The 25,149-nt window shown below is 37.8% G+C and overlaps 1 protein-coding gene across 9 annotated transcripts in view; it reads left to right on the plus strand.

Moving 5' to 3' along the window:
- The window catches only part of LRRFIP2 (LRR binding FLII interacting protein 2), a 120,456-nt gene that overhangs the window by 4,216 nt on the left and 91,091 nt on the right, over window positions 1-25,149 (plus strand). For all 9 annotated transcript variants that reach the window (XM_079933281.1, XM_079933273.1, XM_079933275.1 and 6 more), the window contains exon 2: window positions 16,697-16,839. In XM_079933281.1, the coding sequence (XP_079789407.1) occupies window positions 16,750-16,839 (90 nt within the window). In that variant the 5' untranslated portion in view covers window positions 16,697-16,749. The remainder of the gene's footprint in view (window positions 1-16,696; window positions 16,840-25,149) is intronic.

The raw sequence follows: 25,149 nt of genomic DNA on the forward strand, positions 1-25,149 counted from the left end.
TATTACAGGCGAACTACTTCATTTATATTTGGTAATACTAGTTAAATGAGTGCCTTTTGTAGCAGCTTGATTGTTTTAGGATTTGATGACCAATATCAATTAAAAACATTGTATATAGTTTTATTTCTTGCCCTGCAGAAGTCTGCTGCCATATTATTAGTCACATGGGAAATAAATGGCCTACCTTCTCTCTTCCTTTATCTTCCATAGCCTAGTCTATTCCTAATAAAATAAACCTCTTTGGGGTTTGAGATCCAAAATCCTTTTGCAAACCAAAGTGCTATTGATGGATTAATTTCTCAAGGCAAAAGGTAGGTACAGATTTAGTCTTTATTCTTCAAAGTGTTTGTGAACAGAATAAGGGAGGTTTACATTTTTAATTTCAATGTTATACAGCTCACTCATGACCGGGAGGAGGTTCAGGAATCTTTGCCCTTTTAAAATGAGAGACTAGTGGAAAAAAAAAGTGCTGAGGGACTAACATATGAGGATGAAGTTGGAATTTGTGAGTGGCAGTTTCCCTGGCTGGTGCCCAGGGTCTATTCTGAGGCCTTGTCAAAGCTCGTCTGACAGAACCCACCACATAACCACAATCTATCCTGGCCCCACTGCAAGTCAGGAAGGCCTGCGGTTTAGGAAAAGTGGCAACAACAGAAGAGGGAGCTTATAAAGGACATTTGCCTTCAGAAGATTAAGGCTAAGTTTTGGGGTGAAAATGTGCTTAGCATGCGTATCCTAGGATCCAGTTTTTTTTGGTCTTCCCTTTTTAGGGAATGAGCATGATTAAGGAGAACTAACGAGGCCAGCATTTTAGAAAAATGTGCACAAAGAGGAGCACAGGATTGTACCAGTATTGATGTCATGTCTGGTTCTGAGAGTGTTTGGCGGGGATCAGTCAAATGTTTTACAACAGGGGAAAGACATTACTGTTACCCACACAGGGAGGTCATGCCCCGAGTTGAAATGGTAGTCCAATTCAGAGACCTTCACACTTGTCCCTGGGATCAAAAGGACACTGGGAATGATGGGCTGTTTTACAGGATTATTTTGAGTTTATACAGAGAAATCAGCTTCTTCCCAAATTCTCATTCTCTTCTTCCCATAGAACTGTACAGTAGCATGTGTAATATCAGGAAGTTATCTCTTTAAACTCTTGCTTATTACCAGATGCTGTGTCCCAGCATAGCTGCCTTTCTGTACCAGGTGCTTTCTCATGAAAACCTTGGTCTTTCTGTACTAAGTGAATAAAGTACTTGGGTTTGAAGTTCTTTAACTGATCTCACTTCTTAGGCTAGAAAGCAGTTAAAGAGCTTAGTGTGTCAGTCTTTTGATCAAGGTTCATGTCACCGTATTTATCCGCAGCCTTGGATTAGAGTGGAGGTTGTTTGAAGAATTTGGCATACAGACTTCATTTATAGATGCAAAGCCCGCAGATAGTTTCCTTTCTTTTGCCTTAGGTTAGGTTGGCACTCCAGGAAACTGAGTTTTTCTTGCCCTCAGAAATTTGGATTGTTAGCATTTGATGATGATGATGTATTTAGTATTCAGTGTGAGGAGAAAAAATAATAGGAATCTTTTTCTCTCTTCTCTATTCCTATTATCGGGTTTATTCCTATTATCTTGTTATATCCCTTCCCTGTTTCGGCCTTCCCCTCCTCCTCCTAAAAGAGTGGGATTAGAACAGAGCAGAGGGGAGAGAGCGGAAAAGAGGTTGGGAAAACCTTGGAGTGCAGCGGCTTATCAGAGTGTTTTTATTTTCTCAGAAGTAGATTATTACTTTAAAATCATAGTCATCTTTTTCCAGTGCTTTCAATTTGAACCCTCTATATCTTAGTTTTCTTTCATTATGAACACCAAAATTTTAACTACTTTTGATACAAAATGTCTTTACTGCTTTAGGAAACAAATTTAACTTTTAAGTTGCTTATTCTGATCACTTTGTTATTCTTTCTACATCTCCCACTTTGCTCAATAGAAACATTTTAACAGCTAGGAGCAGTTTTTTGGCTGTCTGATTTCTGCCTTAAGTAGAGTATGCTGTGTGCAGAGGATTAGGATGTTAAAATGTTTATTTCTCTGTTAAATGGTTTAATCATTTATGATAACAAACAATATAATTATTGTATTTATTGTAATATTTATTGTATAATTACAATATAATTAGTAAGCATACATGTTGTTTCTATTAAAAAAAAAAGAGAAGTATTCCAGTTAAGTGATGCATAGATTATAGGACTAAAAATAGGGGGGGAAAATTCATTGTAGGTTTAGATTAGATATTTTTCCCCTATCATGGTTATCACTATGTCTAAGTAGATAGTCAAGGAAATAAGAGGGTTGCTGTCCTCCTGTCTTACTACACTCATCTTTTGCTCTCTATCCAAAGTGGTTTTTTAGTTGTGGTAAAATACACATAACATAAAATTTACCATTTTCGGCATTTTAAAGTATACAATTCATTAGCATTAAGTACATTCACATTGTTGTGCAGCCATCACCAACATCCATCCCCAGAAATTTTTCATCCTCCCAAGTGAAAACTCTGTGCTCATTAAACAATAATCCTCATTCCCCCCAGCCTCTGGTAACCACTATTCTACCTTCTGTCTCTATGAATTTGACTACTGTAGGTACCTCATATAAGTGGACTCATGTAGTATTTGTCTTTTAAAAACTAGTTTATTTCCCTTAGCATAATGTCCTCAAGCTTCATCCATGTTGTAGCATGTATGAAAATTTCACTCCTTTTTGAAGCTGAATAATATTTCATCATATAGATATAGATATATAGCATATTTTGTTTATCCATTCACCTGTTAATGGACATTTGGGTTGCTTCCACCTTTTGACTATTGTGAATAATGCTGCTACGAACACAAGTGTATATCTGTTTGAGTCCATCCTTTCATTTCTTTTGGGTATATATCCATAAATGGAATTGCTGGATCATATAGTAATTCTGTGTTTAATGTTTTGAAGAATTGCCGTACCATTTTCCACAGCAGCTGCACCATTTTACAGTGTACAGGGTTGTAATATCTCTGCATCCTTGACACACTTAATTATTCTCTCTTTCTTTCTATCTTTCTTTCTTTTTAAAAATAATAGCCATTCTAATGGGTATGAGGTGCTATCTCATTGTGTTTTGTTTTTTTTTTTTCTTTTTTTTTTTTTGCTGCATGCGGGCCTCTCACTGTTGTGGCCTCTTCCGTTGAGGAGCACAGGCTCCGGACGCGCAGGCTCAGCGGCCATGGCTCACGGGCCCAGCCGCTCCGTGGCATGTGGGATCTTCCCGGACCGGGGCACGAACCTGCATCCCCTGCATCGGCAGGCGGACTCTCAACCACTGCGCCACCAGGGAAGCCCTCTCATTGCGTTTTGACTTGCATTTCCCTAATGATTAGTGATATTGAGCATCTTTTCACATGCTTTTTGGCCATTTGTATATCTTCTTTGGAGAAATATCTATTCAAGTCCTTTGCCTATCTTTGAATGGGTTGTTTTTGTTGTTGTTGTTGAGTTTTAGGGGTTCTTTATATATTCCAGTTGTTAATCCCTTATCAGATATATGATTTGCAAATATTTTCTCCCATTCCATGGGCTGATTTTTTTTTTTACTCTGTTGATAGTGTACTTTGATGCACAAAAGTTTTAATTTTGAAATCCACTTCATCTAACTTTTCTCTTGTTGACTGTGCTTTTGGTGTCCTATCTAAGAAATTATTGCTATATCCGATGTCAGGAAGCTTTTTGTGTATGGACAGTTTAAGCTCTTACATTTATTTCTTTGACCTACTAAGGGTTAATTTTTGTACATGGCATACACTAAGGGTCCAACTTTATTCTTCTTCATATGGATATCCAGTTTTACCAGCACCATTTGTTGAAAAGACTGTCCATTCCCCATTGACTGATCTTGACACCTTGTTGAAAATCATTTGACCACATGTGCCGGGTTTATTTTAGTGCTATCTATTGTATTCTGTTGGTCTATATGTCTTTCTTTATGCCAATACCACACTGTTTTGGTTACTGTAGCTTTCTAGTAAGTTTTGAAATCAGGAAGTGTGATACCTTCAACTTTGTTCTTCTTTTTCAAGATTGTTTTGGCTATTCGGGGTCCCTTTAGATTCCACAGGAGTTTTAATGTTGGGATGGGTTTTTCTATTTTTGCAAAAACTGTCATTGGGATTTGATAGAGATTGCATTGAATCTGTAGATTTCTTTGGGTATTTGACATTTTAACAATATTAAGTTTTCCAATCCATGAACCTGAGGTGGCTTTCCATTTATTTATGAGTCCTATAATTTCTTTCAGCAATGTTTTGTAGATTTCAGTGAACATCTTTTGCCTTCTTGGTTAGGTTTATTCCTATTATTTTGTTCTTTTTTCTTATTGTAAATGGTATTGTTTTCTTAATTTCCTTTTTGGTTTGTTCATTGTTAGTGTATAGAAATGCAACTGGTTTTTTTTGTGTTGATTTTGTATCCTTACAACTTTGCTGAATTCATTCATCCACAGTTTTAAAAGCAGTTGTATTTGTTTTCTGTGTTGTATAACAAAATACACAAATTTAGCAACTTAAAACAACACTCATTTGTTATCCTACAGTTTCTCTGGGGCAGGAGCCTGAGTGAGGTTGAACTGAGTCCTCTGCTTAGGGTCTCGTGAGGCTGCAATCAGATGTTGGCTGGGCTGAATTCTCGCCTGAAAACTCAACTGGGGGAAAATTTGCTTCTAAGCTCACTTAGATTTTTGGCAGAATTAATTTTCTTGTGGTTTTATGACTGAGGCTTCTTGCTTACTAGAAGTTACTTCATCATCTAGAGGCTATCTTCAAGCTCCTAAAGGCTTTTCTCAGCTTTTTTAATTTTTTTTTTTTCTGGGGAGGGGACTGCGTTGGATCTTCATTGCTGTGCGTGGGCTTTCTCTAGTTGTGGTGAGTGGGGGCTACTCTTTGTTGTGGTGCGCAGGCTTCTCATTGCGGTGGCTTCTCTTGTTGCGAAGCATGGGCTCTAGGCTCACGGGCTTCAGTAGTTGCAGCACATGGGCTCAGTGCAGACTCACATGGGCATGCAGGCTCAGTAGTTGTGGCATGAGGGCTCTAGAACGCAGGCTTAGTAGTTGTGGCGCACAGGCTTAGTTGCTCCATGGCATATGGGATCTTCCCAGACCAGGGATCGAACCCGTGTCCCCTGCATTGGCAGGCGGATTCTTAACCACTGTGCCACCAGGGAAATCCCAGCTGCTCTCAGCTTATAGGGGCAACCTGAAGTTCTTGATCCTCTGGTGTTTCCCAGTCTCACCACTTCATCAGACCATCAGGGAGAGCCCAGAGCAAGTCTGCAGGCTAGACAGTCTTATGTAATATGACATAATCATGGGAATGACATCTCATAACCTTTGTCATATTCTGTTGGTAGAAGCAAGTCATAAGTTCTGCCCACATTCTTGGGGAGGTGTTTACACAAAGATGTGAACAGCAAGAGTTGGGGGTCATGGTGGGGTGGCCACCTTAGTGTCTGTCTGCCATAGCTGGTTACAAAACAGCACATATTTTATAAACCCATTTTGTGTAAAAAACATATATGTGCACTTAAAATATCTTCAAATGGTGGAAAACTGTTGTTTTTTATTGTTATTTTGTGGTATTTCTTCATTGTTTCCTCCTACTTCCTCTCCCTGCAACATTCCAGTTTTGGAATTTTAAATCTGTGTTTTCATTATAACTAAATATGTATTATTTACTACTTAAGCCAAGAATTATATCATGATTGTTTCCTTTCTTGTTTAACTTTCTTTTTTTCCCTGGGGGTTAAGGCCTTTTTTTTTTTTTAAGCTTAGTTTTCTATTCACCTTATTTTTCCCAAATGCTCCAACAGATTTTTCAAGTGTCTATTACTCTTTCTAATTTATTTTGAGCAAAATAGTTAGTGGTTTATTTGTGAAATACCTGTAGAGAAATAGAAAGCAAAAATACAGCTTCAGGAAGAATAATAAAATGAGCAGCTGCAGTCTTACTACCTAGGCCAAGAAATTGAACATTACAGTATCCTAGAAGTTTCCTGTAAATATCCTTAAATGTCACCTTTTCCCCCTCCAGGTAGTCATAATCCCATTTTACACGTTAATCACTCTTTTGGGACCATTCCCTGCCTAGCCCTGCAGTCCCATCCCTCCCTCCAAATATGTATTCCTAATCAATACATGGTTTAATTTTGAGAAACTGAATAGTTTGACCACCTTTCTGTGTCTGTTAGTCAAGTTAGGCTAACCTACTGTAACAAACAAACCCCCAAGTTTCAGTGGTTTAACATGTTAAAGCTTATTTCTCACTCACATCTCTGCTGTGAGTTGGGAAGCACTGGCAAAGGAGTAATTGGTTCCACAGAGTCACCCAGGGACTCGAGCCCCTTTCATCTAGTGACTGCCATTCCCTGGGGCTCAAAGACTTTCACAGTTTCACTGAGCTGTCTGCGTCTGGCTGGCAGATTTGAGGGCAGAGAGGGAGAGTGGTAGATTCCATGGGAAGTTTGATGGGCCTGAACTAATACATACGTCACTTTTGTCCACATTCCATTGGCCAGAATTCAGTCAAATGGCTGTACTTAATGCAAGGAAGGTTGTGAAATGTAGCATAGCTGTGGGCAGAAAAGGGAAGTGACCTTGGTGAACAATAGGCCAGTTTCTACCATAGTATGTATTCCTAAGGAGTATCTTTTTTTGGACAGTTTTGAAAACCTGAATGGCAAGTATAAACCTAGCTATGAACAGAAAGGTCCATATTGCCACTATTAAATGAAGGCTTACAGGAGAAGATAAGCTGAACAGAGTCTTCCTTGAGTCCTGTCTGTAAGTCCTTGGGAAAGTTGGCTTATGAGTCTTGGGAAACCATAAGACTCATCACAATCAGGGCACCTGGCAGAGGTGAAGTTTTTACAAGGTACTAAATATCTAGAAGAAATATGGTTGGGGAAGTACAGTGCTATTTCTAAGCAGTTCCTGCTCTAGCCGTTAAGAATAGGTAAAAGCAAAATGTGTCCGTGGTGTGAAATAAGGCCTCAGCCAATCTAGGCACCTGGGGGTAGGACAGCGGGAACTTCATCAACATGGGGTCAAGACAAAGTAAATTCAGATACAAACCTGGGCCAGATCAGCTCATATTAAAAAGAAGTCTTAAAGGCTGTGGGAATTTGGGTGGTGACAGCCCTCTACTATGTCTCGTGAATCTCATTGCTTCAATCTGTAGCTTTCTTCCTGGGATGTCTCACCCTCGCTGGGTATCAATTCCCTTTGCCTTTTCTGTGTTGGATTTATTTCCTGTACGCTAAATTTCCTCCCTTTTGATTTTCTCTTTTATTAGAGATGTATCTTCTAGTAACTTATTAACAAAGGGTGTAAAAGAGGTAAATTTTTGAGAACTTGTGTGTCTGACGTGTTTTTAATAATCAAGTATGAGAATAGAACAGTGTGGCTGGGCATAGGTTGTCTGTAATTTTCTTTCAGGAATTTGAAGGCATCACTCTATTGTCTTCTTGTTGCCAGAATTACTTTTTGCTTCCAGAAGACTGAAAATTCTAATTGTTAATCCTTTATATGTGACCTGGTTTTTCCACCCCTGGAAGCTTGTAAAATCATCCTTGCCCCCATGTTTGAAATTAACTATAATAATTCACTATGAAATACCTGTGGACTCAGGACTTGTGTTACACATTCTGTAGGCCCTTTGAATCTGGTGACTCATGTCCTGAATTTCTGGGAAGTTATTTTATTAATGATTTCTTTCTCTTTGTTTCTGTGTGTGTGTATGTGTTTCTGTGTGTGTGTGTCTGTGTGTGTGAGAGAGAGTGTGTGTGTGTGTGAGAGAGAGAGAGAGAGTGTGTGTGTGTGTGTGTGTGTGTGTGTGTTGGGGGGATGGGGGTAGTGGGTGAACAGGTATGGGAGGGTCAGTTTCTCTTTATTTTTATAAAAAGGGGCCACCAACTGTTGGTATTGAGTCTTTTCTGAGCAGAAGTGATGTGTCTAGAGTGGACCTCATTGCGTGTGTCTTTAGATTGGAGTAGCACTTGGATTACCTACTGTCACAGCTGTGCTGTCAGCTCTGCTCTCTAATCATTCCCTCATGAACATTGTACTTATATCGCATTGTATCTTGTTGACTTCTTCCTTTTATGAGCCTAATCAGTATCTTGCCTACCATTTCAGGGCATTATTTTGTTTCCCTAGTGGGTGAGCTACATGGTGGAAGGAATCATACAGGTCTTCAGGGAAACCCAAAAATTTTCGAGAATTTTGCTCTGATAATAAAAACGTGTGGACTTAAACATTGATGTTTTCCCCAAGACTTTAGAGGACATTAATGGTTGCTTCTTTGTTCTAACTTTGACCTGTTGATTTGAGTCAGAGTTTTAAATTTATTACATTTTTAAGGTTAATATAATGGTGTTCATTCTTTTTAAAATTAGCAATGTGTTTTTCATTTACTTAGAATTTGATTATGTCCATAAGTGTATTGGTTGATGTGAAATGTGTTAGAGAATTATGGTTTTACCAGAGATGACCAACATAAATTTTTATAGTCATACTTTGCAGTTGGTCTGAGAGGCTAAATGAATCTTTCCCCCTTAAAAGCTTATAAATATAGTGTCAAAGTTGGTTATCCTTACAAGTTTTCATACTATGAAATAGCCACAGAATTGTAGCTTTTAGCTTAAATCAGTTTTTGGTAAGGTGATTGTCAACAGTATATAAAGCTTAAGAAAAAAGAAAATTCTTTTTTTTTCTTTTTTACATGATTGCCTTTGCCATTTATTATTCATATGTACAAAATTTTACATATTTTCAATCAAACTTTACATGCCATTTTGTCATCTTTCTGTACCTTATAGGCATGATATCAAACTTGTCCCTGTCTTTGCTTGCTTCCCGTGAGTTTTCTAATGCCATAGTTTATTGCATCATGTTGACTGGCCTTGACTTAAAGCTGTTGTCAGTTTGGGTCATTTTCAGCTTAGTGTTTTGTTTTACCGTAGATTAAAAAGAAATTCAAATGATTGTCTTTATTCATGTAATTTTTTTCTTTTGTTGTATTATGTTCTAAGTTTTATTTTTGTTACTATTAGAATAGAGTTATTATGAGTATCGTCAGTAGAATTCATTCCCAATCAGAAGGAGAACCTAAGTTCTAAGGCTAATTCTTTTTCCCCCTTTGGGATTTAATTCTGGTCCCTTCTATTTTATTATTAGTGGCAGAGGTTAGTTACATGCTTCTATCATATTCTGATTTTCATTCCTTTTCATGGAAGAAGTATTTCAGTAATAATTCCACATACCTCAGAAAGAAAACACACCCTTGTACAGTTCAGTAAGAGATGTTGCTACATATCTAGTTAATTGGAAATAGTGAAAAGTGCCTTCCCACAAAGTATGTAGGTCTGATGTTGGATTAGATTTGTGTTTGAAAATGTACAGTTTCCCACCCACCTACCCACCCACCTGTGGCTCAACTAAAATTAACTTTAGCCAGAGGATTTACTTCTGAGTTTTGCTTTGCCACCTCTTTTGCTATTTTGATTTCAGATCTTTTGTGGGGTTTTTTTTTTTTTTTTTTTTTGGTGTCAGTTATACCTTATGTTTCTGAAGCATTTTACAGCTTATAGAAACGTTTATATCCATTTGATCTTTAAAACGACCTTTGTGATGTGAGAAGAAATTTAATAAGAGAAGTTCAAGACTTGTTCATTGAAAATCACAAAACATTGTAGAAAGAAATTAAAGAAGATCTAAATAAATGGCAAGATACCCCATGTTCATGGTTTGGAATCTTAATGTTGTTAAGATGGCAGTACTCCCCAAGTTGATCTATGATTCAATATAATCCCTATCAAAGTCCATGCTGCCCCACCCCCTTTTTTTTCCCTGCACCAGTTTTTGGTGCAGAAATAGTCATGCCCATCTTAAAATTTGTATGGAAAGATAAGGGACCCAGAATAGGCAATACAATCTTAAAGAAGGACAACAAAGTTGGAGGACTCATTCTTCCTAATTTTAAAACTTACTGTAAAGCTACAATAATCCAGACAGTGTAATGCTGACATAAAGATATACATATCAATCAATGGAATGGAATTGAGGGTCTAGAAATAAACCCTTACTTTTATAGTCAGTTGATTTTTAACAAGGGTGCCAAGACAATTCAATGAGAGAAAAAAATTGCCTTTTTAACAAATGGTACTTGGAAAAGTAGATATCCACATGCAAAAGAATGAAGTTGGATCCCTGCATCACAGCATATAAAAAGCTAACTCAGAATGGATCATATAAAACCTAAAACTGTAAAACTCTTAGAAGAAAACACAGGAGTAAATTTTTGTCACCTTGGGGTAGGCAGTGCTTTCTTAGCTATGCACCACCAAGGCCTTACAACAAAAGAAAAAAAAATTAGGTGACTTGACTTCCTCAAAGTAAAAACTTTTGTGCTTCAGAGAACACTATTAAGAAAGGATATGCAGAAATAGTATAAGTACATTCTCTGACCTCTTTACCATTTTAATTTTCCCACTGTAGTCTTTTGCCTACTTATAAGGCAGTGATTAGTATGTACATAGTACCTTGCAAATTCTCAGTAGATATTTGTTGAAAAGGGAAAAATTAAAGGTATATGATTTATTTTATTAAAATTTCCTAATTTTACAATCTCCATATTAATTACATTAAAAATCATATCCTTATTGCATGCTTTCATATTTCTCCCTCGTTTTTGGTTTTATCTTTGTTTTCGTCACCTGAGCTTCTGTTAACCCTAGTACTTCTGCTGTTTTCTTGTTTTCTGCTTTATTTCACACTTTTAAGTGTGACCTGTCTTCAACAGTATGTAATTTTCTCTCTCCCTTCCTTTCATTCTCTGAACATACGACCGTGTATTTCTGAGATACTTTAAAAGGCGTAGGGAAAGGAGGCCATGTGAGTGGTACTAGAACATGGTTTACTTCGTAGGGCAAACTGAGAATGCAGTTGTTGGTAAGAGACATCTTCCTAATTTAGGTTCTGCACAGTTGATGAAGTAGTATTATAAATCATGTTGAACATACAGCCCATTAGAGTTCATTTATTGAATAACATTGTTGGCAAGGAAGGAAGTGCATCACTGGCATGTCATCTTATGAAAAGAAGAATTGGAAAGATTGTCAGTTGTGTTGTGTATATGAGAATACTATGTATTCAAAATATGAAACTTTAAAAAACATTTTTGGTAATTCTTAGGACTTCTGAATGTGGAAGTAGGAGATATGATTATACGAGTTCGCTTCGACCCTTTACAGGCATTATATTTTATAAAAGATGAGTTTAAATTAACCATTATAGGTTTTGATACTTTCCTGAGATTTAGTTTGTGCTTAGCATCTACCTTTCCTTGTTCTGCCAGGCCGTCCAGTGTTGACTCATGTATTTTTTGCCTCATATATATATATATATTTTTTTTTACTTTGCCTCAAGTTCTAGACGGTTTTTTTTTTGGTCGATTTTGTAGGTCCTGGTAATGATTTATTCATTTTGTGTAATGGTCTCATCTAGATATTTGCAGAATTGGTATTTTTAATTATAATCCCTACCTCCCTTTTCCTCCCTCCCTTCCTTCCTTTCTTTTTCCTTTTTTCCTTTCTCCCCACCCAACCCTTTGCCCTTCCCCCTCCTCCATTTTCTTCTTTCAGTCCAGGAATTCCTGTTCTCTCCTTTTCCTAATCTTTCTAAGGTATACATAGCTATTTGTATTCTTCTATCCTCTGGTTACCTCTGCCTTCCATTTTTGTTTCAAATCAAGATTTTTTAATTGCAATTCCCAGTTCCCAGGCCTATTGTTCATTTAGTCATCTACCTTTCTCACCGGTTACATTTTTTTAATATAAATTTATTTATTTATTTGTTTTTACTTTTGGCTGTGTTGGGCTTTCGTTGCTGTGCGCAGGCTTTCTCCAGTTGCGGTGTGCGGGCGTCTCATTGCGATGGCTTCTCTTGTTGTGGAGCACGGGCTCCAGGCGCGCGGGCTTCAGTAGTTGCAGCATGCAGGCTCAGTTGTTGTGGCTCGCGGGCTCTCTAGAGTGCAGGCTCAGTAGTTGTGGCACACGGGCTTAGTTGCTCTGTGGCATGTAGGATCTTCCTGGACCCAGGCTTGATTCCGTGTCCCCTGCATTGGCAGGCAGATTCATAACCACTGCACCACCAGGGAAGCTCTCACCGGTTACTTTTTTCCTAATACTTTATTATAGAAAATTTCAAACATACAAAGAAGTTAAGGGAACTCCCTTGCCGTCCAGTGGGTTAGGAATCTGCACTTTTACTGCAGGGGTCCAGGTTCGATCCTGGTCCGGGAACTAAGATCTTGCAAGCCTCACAGCATGGCCAAAAAAAAAAAAAAAAGGTTGACAGAGGTCTGTGAACACTCACGTACCTACCACCTAGATTCTACTATTAATATTTTATTATACTTTGTCACCTATATATTCCTTTATCCATTCTTCTATCTATCCATTATTCTATCTTTTTTTGTTTTTGTATGCATTTCAAAATAAGTAGCAGTTATAAGTACACTTCAACCCTAAATATTTCAACATGTGCATCATTGACTAGAGTTCAGTATTTGTTTAGAGGACTTTTTCTTTTGAGGTGGAATTTATATAGAATGATGTGCACGGATCTTAAGTGTACCATTTAATGACCTCTGTCTTTCCTTCTAAGTCAATTGTATTCTAATAAGAGGACTAACACTAACTAAGAGCATTATGAGGCCATACTAGCAAAACTTGTGTATTCATTTGGATTTTCCAGAAAAGACTATGAATACCACAGAGTACCTTAAAACTTTCTTCTTATTTTTGTTTTTATTATGTAAATGTGCTACAGTATAATGATTATAGTTAAAAGTGTTTTTATTTTTTCCATATTGTTCCATGCTTCACCAAGAATTCTTAGTATGGCCAATGATATCACATGATGCATGCTGGAATAAATAACTTGAGGATACTTTTATTTAGTTAAAAATATGAAATTTTAAAGAAAGGCTAGGATGGCCCTTTTGTCAGCTTCATAAGCTAAATATGTGAAAGAGCTAGTTAATTCAAGACCCTTTGAACATTTCTGGAGTGCTTTGTGGTCTTTTAAGTGCTTGCATTTATCTTAACTCATTTGAGCCTCACATTAGCCGTGTTAGGTAGTTGGGACAGTTGTTATTTCTGCTCTCTGGATGAAGAAAGCAAGGCATAGGCAGTGGGAAGGACAAAGCAGCAGTTGGTCATACAACCAATTGAACTCAGATCCTCTCACTTTAAATCTTGTCCAACGGCAACAGCTACAATCACACTAATTCTTTAGTTCAGGTGCTATTCTGGATCCTTGGATTTGCTTATGAATAACTAACAAATGTCTTATTGTACAAACTAGGGTCAACTGTAATACCAATGCTGACGCGAAGACTTATGCCAATATTTTGAATTCTCTATGATGAAATATTTAGATATAAGGCAACCGCAGCCATCAGGATCCAGACAGAACTATCTAAGTGTGCTATGTTTAGAGTATGGCACACTGATATTCTGTTCTCACGAGAGTGAACAATATCATGATTGAAATGCCACTTAATGTGGCAAAATGCCTATTTTTCAGAAATGTATTACATGAGAAGCTTATTGGAGAAGAGAAAGCCTAATTGATATACCTGTTTTAGAAGGTTTATATTCCACAACATCCTTTCTTTCCTTTAGGTAGACAAATACTTAATGACAAAACCATCTGGAGAAAATCAGCTTGATGTTGGGTAAAGGACTTAACAAAAACCAGTCAGTTTTGTTCTTGTCAGTGAATGTAAAGGTTTAGCTCTTGGTTTAGTTGATAGCACTAAGGAAAAGCTGGGAGAAATTAACATGGCTCCCGATGAAAAGTGTTCTTGAGAAAACCTCCTTGGAATAGAAACTTACTGAAAGTCCTTTAGAATCAGAAACCGGAACTAATTTATTCGAGGTCACCTTTGAGTCTGTACCTTTAATTTTGGTATTTTGTTGAAAAGTAGTTTTCTATCGACTGTGCCAGAAATCTTATTTCTTTTAAGGTTTCCTCCATCGCTGGTGTAGAATGTTCTGGAGTTGTTAGAAGATAGTTGCATAGGAGCTGAAAACCAGATTTTTCTGGTATTAGTAAGTGTGTCTGCTTACAGAATACAAATAATATAATTTTTTTCAAAAGCACTAGATTGTTTTTTGAAATAGGTAATGGTCGATCTGCCTCATGTGCAAATGAAAAAGGTGACAGGACCTGGCCAGTCATGCACGTAAACACCTGGGTACCCTTGTAGGTAGGACACGAAGGATAAGGAAGACAGGGAAGTTCCCATTTCCTGCTCATTAGCCTGTGCCTCTGTCCCTTTCACTGTTATCTTTCTCTCTGGGTGGGTTAGCCTGGAGCTTGTTGAAACAGTTTTGTTTTTTAGGCGTTTTTAAGAAAAGATAATTCTTTATATAAATCTGCGTGCTAGGAATATCCTGGCAGCTCTAAGGTCTAAGACAGTGTTGGTTGAGAAAGATGGAAATTGGATTACAGGGAAAGAGGAGAAAGAAATCCTACATTCAAAAGAGCACCACCAGCAGTGGCTTCAGATTGCATGTCTCAGCTGTGTAGTATATTGAGCCTAATTTGGGTGTGATCCACTTTGGGGCCAGTTTATTCTTTGATATGAATGTTTTTATTTTTAAATGCATCTCTTTTTTCCTTTTTCTTTAAAATGCTATTGAAATTTTAAAGAATCAAGAAGAAAAAAATGCGTCCATAATCTCGTCCTCGTAACAAAACTGCTATTAAGCTTTTGCTACACTTCCAGCCAAATCTTTCTTCTGTAATTATTTTTGTGTGTCTGGAATTAGAAAATGGCTGTTTTTGTGAAATGCCTGCTTCTGTGAAATGTCTTTTAGTGAGTCCTTGGAAAGTTGGCTGAAGGACAAATACTGGATGATATCACAGCACATCAGCTAAATTGTCACTCCAGTCTCAAAAGGAACTTTGTGTTGCATGCTGCATTTTTCTCAGTGGATGACTAATATTTGTAGAGCATTACTATTAAATAAGTGAAAGATTTTTAAAATGATGCTGACGATGAGGATGATGGGAGACTTCTGAAAAAACTCCTCTGTGCTTTCCAGAAATTGTCTTGATTTCTGACTGGAAGTTATCCGCTGCTGCTTTCACATATACATTCTTTTTTTTCTTCCATTTCCACTTAAATGAATCCTTTTCTTGTATCAGATATATTTTCTATGGCAGAATAATAAACTGTCTTCAGTCTTCATTCTGATTGACAGATATACAAGTCAGCTATGTGGGAATAAAAATGGTGTCAGCTAAGATGGGAATGGCCTGAATTTTCATTGGAGAGAACTTTTTTGGAAGAATGAAGTGGTTCTGTTTTATTTTGCTTGAAACAAGTAAATTACAATACATTAAAGTCACTTGTACTTTTCATATAGTTCATACTATTAGGATAAACTTACTTGAGATTTTCTTTGTGACTCACTGTATAATGAAATTTCGCCAGTCTATTTTGATAAAACTAGGGAAAAAAATTAAGTTAATGGATATTTCACTAAATGAGAAGGAGGTCGTATAAATTGGGATGCATTCTCAGGAGTTTTTTTTTTTTTTTTTTTTTTGCGGTACGCGGGCCTCTCACTGTTGTGGCCTCTCCCGTTGCGGAGCACAGGCTCTGGACGCGCAGGCTCAGCAGCCATGGCTCACGGGCCCAGCCGCTCCGCAGCATGTGGGATCTTCCCAGACCGGGGCACAAACCCGTGTCCCCCGCATCGGCAGGCAGATTCTCAACCACTGTGCCACCAGGGAAGCCCCTCTCAGGAGTATTTTTAATTTCATATACCATGTGTTAGAAAGCTTAGATGGTCTTTATCATCCTTGTTATTTAATCCTGGCAGATGAATTTTTCTTCTCTCTTTTGTAAAAATACATCTATCTTATAATAATAACAATAAAAATAGACCCATAGATATATTCTTAGTTGTTGGCCTGTGTCATCACTGTTTTGTTCATCAGAGTATCTTTGGCACCTCCCATAGTACCTACCTGGCAATAGCAGGCACTCAGAATTTGTTGCATAGAGGGTGTTGGTTATTGCTAATTGCAGAGTAATAAACCTTCATTTGTTTTTTATTGTGTTTTTTTTTTGATGTGGTAATGGTTTAAGTGGAATTGTTTCTTGAATTACATTAAAAGCCAACTTACCCTTGTAGCTTTAAGGCTCTATATTAAAATTTCTTGAATATGTGCTCTCAAAGTTTTAGGCTGAATGACTTTTCTGAAATGTTTTTGACTTTCAAATGGAAATAGATTTTAGAAATAGCTGTAGTAACTTTAACCTGTTAAGTAGAATTACTGCTCTCTGCAGTTTTCTGAGGCTAATATGGTTATACATTCTGTGTTTAGCATGGTAAAAAGAGTTAGGAGGTTTAGTAATTAGTATAAATTTAAATATTCTAAAATTTATTGAAATAAATTGATAGTGGAGGACAAAGTGTTTGGTGACTAATTTCTTTAATTTATACATAAATATATAAATATTATTTCTCTTTGTTAAAAGTGGAAATGAGCATTAAAAGTGCATAAAGAGAAGCATCCTAAATTATTGTTTCTTTTTATTTCAAGGCTGAAAACAGTGAAGTCACTTTTCGCAGTTAAAAGACTATTAAGAAGACAAGATGGGGACTCCTGGTTCTGGAAGGAAAAGGACACCTGTGAAAGACCGATTTTCTGCAGAAGATGAAGCTTTGAGTAGCATTGCCAGAGAGGTATGTCTGGAAGACCCCTCTCAACACTGAGTTGTACAGATGAGAATGCTATAAAAATTCTGGGTGGAGGGTTGGAGATATATACAGACATTCATTCATTAAGCTAGTTTCAGAATGTTTACTATAAATAAGATGTTAAATATGCCCTCTAAAATACTGTATTAGAGTAAAATACAGTTACTGTCTCTTTACTTGAATATTTATTTAACTCATTTAAAATTAATTTTTCATTTTATTTTTGTGGATTAGTTGACTTCCAGGTATTTGTCCTGATGTTTTGAAATTTATAATTAATCTTCATTATTGAAACTTAAGGTAATTAGAATGTTGAAGATATGATAACTATATTACAAAAATGCTCATTGGGCTCTACAGTTAATATATTCCAGGAAGCACTGTATAAGTGTTAACAGAAATAATCCTTATTTGGTGTCTGCTCAGATTCAGTGTCTTAGCTGTTTTTTGAATAATTGCAGTGGAATTTTTATGTCTAACTTTTAGCTAGTAATAGAGCTTCTGGAGCATTTTTGTTTTGGTTTGTTGACAACTCAGAAAAAAGGAAAGGGGTGTCACCTATCGAATCTCTGGCAGCATTTCCTGTTGCATATTGAAAATTTAAGATAACTCCCAGCTGTGATTTCTTAGTGAGGAACCAACTTTGTTTCAGCCTCTTATCTGCAGCTGCAGACCTGACCATATACTAACCTGGTACAAGAATTGCTTAGAGCATTTTAAAATTGTATTCTTTGGGTGAGAATTATTCCCTCATCACTTCCTCTTTGTTATTCTTAGTAAATAACTCATTTAGGACTAGTGCTGTTTCCTTTTGACATATTACACAGTCTTTTTTTGGATCCAGCTCACTGTTACGTTTTTCCTTTTATAAGCTACTCAGCTTTTGAATTAGAAGTCAAATTTTGTAGGAGGATATTTGAAGCAGAGGAAAGTTATCTAAAAACTGATGACAAAACTGTGATAATACTTCAACAAAATTACTTTTAAAAAATCTGAGATATTTTTAGATAAAAAGGTAAAAGATATTTTAAAATGAAGTAGTGGATGACACTTTACAATGGTCTTAAGTATTTACCCGAATGAAGTATTTTGGAAGCCACGTAGTTTTAGTTGAAAATTGAAACTACTCAAAATGTTTGCTTCCAAAATTGGAGGGATTTACATACCCAGATTTCTGTAAGGGGGGAAAATGCCAGTATGTTTTAGGCTCTTTCTGTACCGTCACTGGGTGCCTGAACTCTTTTTTTGGATGTGATGCTTCATTTACAAAACTGGGTAGCATTCTAGCATCCAACACTGGAGTGCTTACTATGTGACAAATACTATTTAAGCATTTTAAATGAATTAGTTTATTTACTCTCCACAAAATTGTGAAATGGGTTCTATTATATTCTCCATTTTACAGATGAAGAAATCATTGCATAGAAAAGATAAGTAACTTCCCTAAGGTCACACAGCTAAGAAATAGCTGAGCTTGGATTCAAAAACATAGTCTCACTGTGCTGGGCTGTTTTCAGTCTTCTCCATCTCCTCCATTAGTATTTTGTTTTTCTGTAGCTTTTCATGATTTTAAAAGCACTTTCACATCTTGATTCTCACAATAACCTTATGAGTTAGGTAGGATAGGCATTGTTATTAGCCTTATTTACAGATGAGGAAACAGATGAAGCTGAGAGATTAATGTCTGGAAGGTATCAGAACTGGGACTCACATTCAGCTTTTAAAGCCATTGTTTATTTTTCTGTATCATACTACTTCCAGAAGAGCTGGACTTTTGGAGAGTTATAAGCGTGGCTTTGAATTCTGGCTGTACTAGTTGCTGGTTGAGTAATCTTGTTAAGTAACTACTCTGGACTTCATTTGCCTCATCTGTAAAATGGGAATACTATGGGCCTCCTGTATTATAGGGCTGCTGTGACAATTAAAGTAAATAGTGCATGTAAACTTTACCATAGTGTTAGGCTTCCAGTAGGCTATTTTGTTGCTTATTAATAAGTTGAAATAGAAAGTAAGAATAGAAGTAAAATATTCTTCTTTTACAAAAAATATATTTATTAAGATAGGTGTTCTAAAACGTGGTTGATCATCTGAATCCCCCAGGTTGCTTTTTCAATGTACAGATTCCCAGGTGTTACCCCATACTTGCTAAATCTGAATCTATGAGGTTGAGCTTATAAATCTGTATTTAAATACACACACACACACACACACACACACACAATTAGGAATAAAAGCTAACAGAACCCCCATAACAATTAAAAAGGACAAATAGCTTAATCTTTCTTTTTTTTTAAGTTAAATCTAAGAGTTTAATTTGTCTTTTCCTCACTTCAAATTGTTTTTTGAGGTAGACAGGGTATACCATAAATAAAGAAAACTAGCCTCTTTTTCCTCCTGCTTACCGTCTGCTAAAGTATCCATGCTTCTCAGTTGGCCCCAAATGAGGCAACTAGAGGGAATGAAGAGCAAAAGAAACAAAAGGCATGAATATGTTCTGCAAACTGGATAATTTGCATGCTAAAATGTGGAACCGAGTGCACTTTAAAAATTGTTGTAAAATACTCATAAAATTTACCACTTTAGCCATGTTTAAGTGTACAGTTCTGTGGACTTAAGTACAGTCACATTGTTGTGCAACCATCATCACCATCCATCTCCAGAATTCTTCTTATCTTGTAAAACCTGTTGGCATTTTTAAAAGATGTTGAAATGTTTGAAGATTGCTCCATGAAGGCAGGAATGTGGATGGATCTAGAACTCCCGCCGTGTCTGTAATAGGCATGTTGCTGCTTTGCTGGGTGAGCATGTGTGTCACAACTCTGTGAAGATGTCATAAGAGCAGGTGTTGGAGGAGGAGGTCAGCAGCAGGTTCTCTAGGGTATCAGAAGGCCAATCTGGATGCTTACCTTTCTCGCTTGTTTGACTTTGATTGTCCCACAGGTCTGGGGGGAAATGCAGTTGGAGAGTTGACTTTCAGTGAAAATTACCCGAAAGCACAGAGTGTATCAAATGGAGACCCTTAGGCAGCTAGCCTCGCAAAAGGAGAAAGATAGGGATGGATGAAAGCCAGTTATGCCGCCTTACCACGGTCAGTTTGGTGAGTGTTATGAAGAGTGTTCCTATGAGAAGTAGAAGCTTCTTGGAGGGTTTGCAAGCAGTCTTACTATGGCCTCACTGAAGCCTGGAATATTCCTCCTTTCCTTGTTGTAGAGCTGAAATTATGAAGAAAACATGTTTTCTGCACATCTCTTCAAATGGAAGTCATCAGAACGTTGCTTATTTTTGAAGCTGATGATTTGAAAGCCCTTGCAGTTCTAAAATTCTGTGATCTCTTTTGAGATTCAGGACCCAAAGAAAATTCATACTCATAACACACAACTCTCTTGAATCTAAAGAATCAATGACAGGCATAGAAAGCGATCGTCTTTTATAGGAGTTAGGGTCTAGTAAGTGGAATGTTTGGAGACTTTTACATTGAGCAGAATTTACGTGTATACATATTTGGTGTGCAAACCTACTTGTAATAATAAGGAAGAAAAAGAAACTATGGCTGTTTAACATTTGTAGCTGCTAGAACTTGGATTTCATTTTCTTAAATAACTTTATTGAGATATAATTCACATAACATATAGTTCACTCATTTGAAGCATACCATTCAATGGTTTTTACATGATTCACTTTTAATTTGTGGTTAAAATATATATAAGAAAATTTGCCATTTTAACCATTTTTAAGTCTACAACTCATTGGCATTAATTACATTAACAGTGTTTTATAACCAGCACCACTGTCTATTTCAAAAATCTTTCATCACCCCAGACAGAAATTCTGTAACCATTAAGTAGTAACTCCATTGCCCCCTCTTTTAGCCCCTGGTAACCTCTAATCTACTTTATGTCCCTATGAATTTGTCTAATTCTAGATACTTCATATAACTGGAATTTTACAATATTTGTCCTTTTTGTGTCTGGTTTTTTTCACTTAGCATAATGTCTTCAAGATTCATCCGTGTTGTAGCATGTGTCAGAACTTCATTCCTCTTTTTTTTTCCTTGTAAATAACTTAATTCCTTCTTTTATAGCTGAATGATGTACCATTGTATGTATATATTATACTTTGTTTATCCATTTATCTATTGATGGACCCTTGGTTGGATTTTATTATTTTGCTGCTTAAAGAGGTAAATTCCAGGCATCTGGAATGATGAGTAGTGAGAACCAGAAGTTTGTGGTTTTGATTATAGATTAGCAGCCTGAGAAGGATACAAAGGGAAGAATTGTGCTTAGTTTAAAAGATACTGTCCAGAGGGCTTCCCTGGTGGCGCAGTGGTTGAGAGTCCGCCTGCCGATGCAGGGGACACGGGTTCGTGCCCTGGTCTGGGAAGATCCCACATGCCACGGAGCGGCTGGGCCTGTGAGCCATGGCCACTGAGCCTGCGCGTCCGGAGCCTGTGCTCCGCAACGGGAGAGGCCACAACAGTGAGAGGCCCGTGTACCGTAAAAAAATAAATAAATAAAAAAGATACTGTCCAGTGTTATTGTTTTATGGAATAATAATCATAATAGCTTGATAGAGCTAATGATTTTCTCATAGTTTTTTAGCTATTTTATTTGAGTATTCATTTTTAGGCCATGTCGAACTAAGGATAAAAAACTCTTGGCAAGGATAGCAGTTTTTTAAAATGCAAAGAATTACCATAATCAATAATAATTATGGGTAATACCATCTTTCATTTAAGAATAAAGTAGTCTTGGGGGCTTCCCCGGTGGTCCAGTGGTAAGGAATCTGCCTTCCAATGCAGGGGACATGGGTTCAATCCCTGGTGGAGGAACTAAGATCCCACATGCCGCGGTGCAACTAAACCCACACGCCTCAACTAGAGAGCCTGCATGCCACAAACTACAGAGCCCATATGCCTGGGAGCCTGTGTGCCACAGCTAGAGAGAGGAAACCCGAACTCCACAACTAGAGAGAAGCCCGCGCACCACAGGGAAAAGATCCCGCATACCTCTATGAAGATACCGTGTGCTGCAACTAAGACCCAAAGCAGCCAAAAAAATAAAGAAAAAAAATTAAAAACTTAAAAAAAAGATTAAAAGAAAAGAATAAAGTGGGTTCCTTTTTTAAACGTGAATTTTGAATGTCATTCATTTAGTAAATGTTTATTGAGCATTTACTCTCTGTAGATGCTGTGTTAGGTAAGGAGGACAGGGAATGGACAGGTCTAACATGGTCATTTCCCTTTCTGGAGCTTAAGTTCTAGAGGGGAAAATTGACGCTAAAAAATCATTACATAATGAACCTGTTCTTTGATTTTCAGCTTCTTTTTTTTCTTCAAATTTAATGTCTACATTTAATATTGTAATTTCTGTCTTGAAAGCTGTGATTGTCAGTGTATATCACAACCAGTGGCATTCTTAGAATTGAGCAAATGTAATAATACATTTATTTACAACGGTGCTAAATGCTTTGAGTGAACAGTAAATGATTTCATTAAAGAGTGTGTGATGGGGGACTTGACATTTTGGGGGCTTTGGGAAGGCTTCCCTGAGGAAGCGCCTTTTCAATTGAGTTTGAAGGAGGAATGCAGTGATTTAGGGGAAGCAGTTGTCAGATGCGGGGAGGAGCTTTACAGTCAGGGAAGAATGTGTGACAAGCTTGGAGGCTGAAAGAGTGTGGAGAATTCAAGGAGTAACAACAGCACAGCTAACATTTGCTGAGCTCTTATTATGTACCAGGCACTATTCTAAGTTCTTTAAACAGATTTAATCCTCTTGATAACTCTATGGGGTGGTCTACTATTCTCATTTTATCCGTGATGAATCCAAGGCATGGAGAAGTGAGGTAACTTGCGCAAGGCCACATAGCTAGAAAAGGGTCGGGCTGAAATGTGCACTTTGGCTCCTACACTCTTAATATTTGCCTCCCGTGATATCACTGTTAACTCTGACACGTACAGCAAGGAGGAGAGTAGCCAGAGAGGTAGGCAGGAGCCAGGTCACACAGGCCGGTGGTTCTCAACTGAGAGTGATTTTGTCTAGCTGAGGGCAGTTGGCAGTGTATGAAGGTATTTTTGCCTGTCATAACAGGGGGAGGGGCGCGCTAGTGGCATGTGTGGGGAGAGGCCAGGGATGTTGCTAAAAATGCTACAGTGCACAGGACAGTCCCCACAGCAAATGTCAGTAGGGCTGAGGGTGAGAACCCTGATATAAGATTTTGGTCTGTGTCCTAAGAGCAAAGGAAAAAACATTGAAGGGTTTTGTGTAGGGGTATGACGTGAACAGATTTGTGCCTTCAGAGGATGACTTTCCTGCGGGTTGGAGATGATATCACAAGGAGACGTTAGTGGATGCGGAGAGATGAGTCATGAGACTTGCAGAGGCATTGGTGGCCCGGCCTAGAATGATGACAGTAGGGATGGGGAGAGGCGGTTGGAGTGCAGAGGTAGGAGGAGGTGCCCAGCGAGTGGCAGTGCTTAGGTGGCAGAGAGGGGAGGTTTGGGGTTGTGCATCCTTGGGGTGGTAGGCAACGTTAGTGCGAGGAGGAGGTTTGGAGAGGGAAGACCATGAATTTATGTTAGGACGTGTGGTATTTAACGTGCCTGTGAGGCATCTAAGTGGAGATTTTGAAGAAGCAGTTTGGGGATTTGGATCAAGAGGTCAAAGGAGAAATCTGGGCTATACATACATATTTGAGACTTGTGCGCATGTAGGAAGTAATTGAAATCATGAGTTGTGGCTGAGATTGTCTAGGGAGAAAGTGTAGAGTTGAGGATAATCACTCCTCAGGCTGAGCCCTAAAGAACTCTGTGATTTCAAGGTCATGTCTTAAGTCTTTCTTAATTTTGGCACTTTTTTGATCACCCTTTTGTGTTTGGTTCAGGTTGTTCTTTGCAAATTGGATTTGTCTGAAAAATTAACTGCACAGGAGGCAGAATTACGCTTATTTAAAATACCTTTCAAATGCCTTTAATACACTCAATGGTGGTACACAAAAATTTATAAAAGATTATGAAATATGAGTTAATTTTTCAAGGTTATGAAAAATGAATGTTTTTCTTTCCATTTCTGTCCAGTTAAAAGTTTTCTTTAAAAATTCTCCCCCTTTGTACTTACTGTTTTTAGTAGACAAATTCTTTGAAAGAGCAGACCTAAGTTGTCGTTTTTAGTCATTTAGGAATCTTTCCAGTGGCATTAGTACATGAATGCAGCCAATTCCTGTCAAGTGCAGACCTCTCTGTTTTTTCCCCCAAAACCCACTGGAACTGAGGCGAAGGAGGGTAGGCGATGTGGTTGGGCACTCCCTCCCGCCCCCCCCCCCCCGCCCCTGCAAATCCAGGGCTCTGTGATGGCTAGCGTTACTCTCGGTATCTCACTGTTCCTTGATTTATCCCTCTAACCAGAATTAAGGGAGGATTATTGAGCCCTATTACTTAGTTTTGTGTCAGCGTGACTAAAAAATACTTGGTGTAAAGTTCATTGTCACAATCTTCACCATTCCCATGAGTTACAGGTATTTGGAGAAAAAATTCAGATAGCGCAGTACCCTTATCCTAAATGTAAGGACGCTACTAGCAGCCCCACCGCCACCCCCAGCACACACACAGAGTATCTCTACCACAACTGTGGGTCACATTTCCCCTTCGGTTAGATGCGTCATTGCTGAGCCAGAGTTTCAGTCTTCCTGGGCTATCTATTTACTAGATTGTAGTCAAACCTCAGTAATAAAGTCTGTAATATTAAATTCCTTCTCTCATTCCAAAAGAATATTTTGCTGTCAGAAGTTTTCTAAATAAAAGGAAGATATAGTTGTTTGACATCAGAAGAAAATGGGTTAAAATCCCTAGATTTTATCTAATACATATTGGTGTTTATGCTCAGAAAAATTTATATAGTTGGTTTTCAACTACCAAAAGCTTTAAAAAACGGTTAAACACAATTATATTGTAAGATCTAATTAAAGGGATTTCCCTGGTGGTGCAGTGGTTAAGAATCCACCTGCCAATGCAGGGGACATGGGTTCGAGCCCTGGTCTGGGAAGATCCCACATGCTGCGGAGCGGCTAGGCCCGTGAGCCATGGCCGCTGGGCCTGTGAGCCATGGCCACTGAGCCTGCGCGTCCGGAGCCTGTGCTCCGCAATGGGAGAGTCCACAACAGTGAGAGGCCCGCGTACTGCAAAAAAAAAAAATGCACCTCTTTAAGAAAAAACAGAATAATCGTTAAAAAAAAATCTAATTAAGAAAAATGGTACCTAAGATTTTCTACTAAAGGGAAGTTGCTAGGAAATTGAATAAT

This window comes from Stenella coeruleoalba (genome assembly GCF_951394435.1).
Source record: "Stenella coeruleoalba genome assembly, chromosome: 10".
In the NCBI taxonomy this organism is placed as follows: domain Eukaryota; kingdom Metazoa; phylum Chordata; class Mammalia; order Artiodactyla; family Delphinidae; genus Stenella; species Stenella coeruleoalba.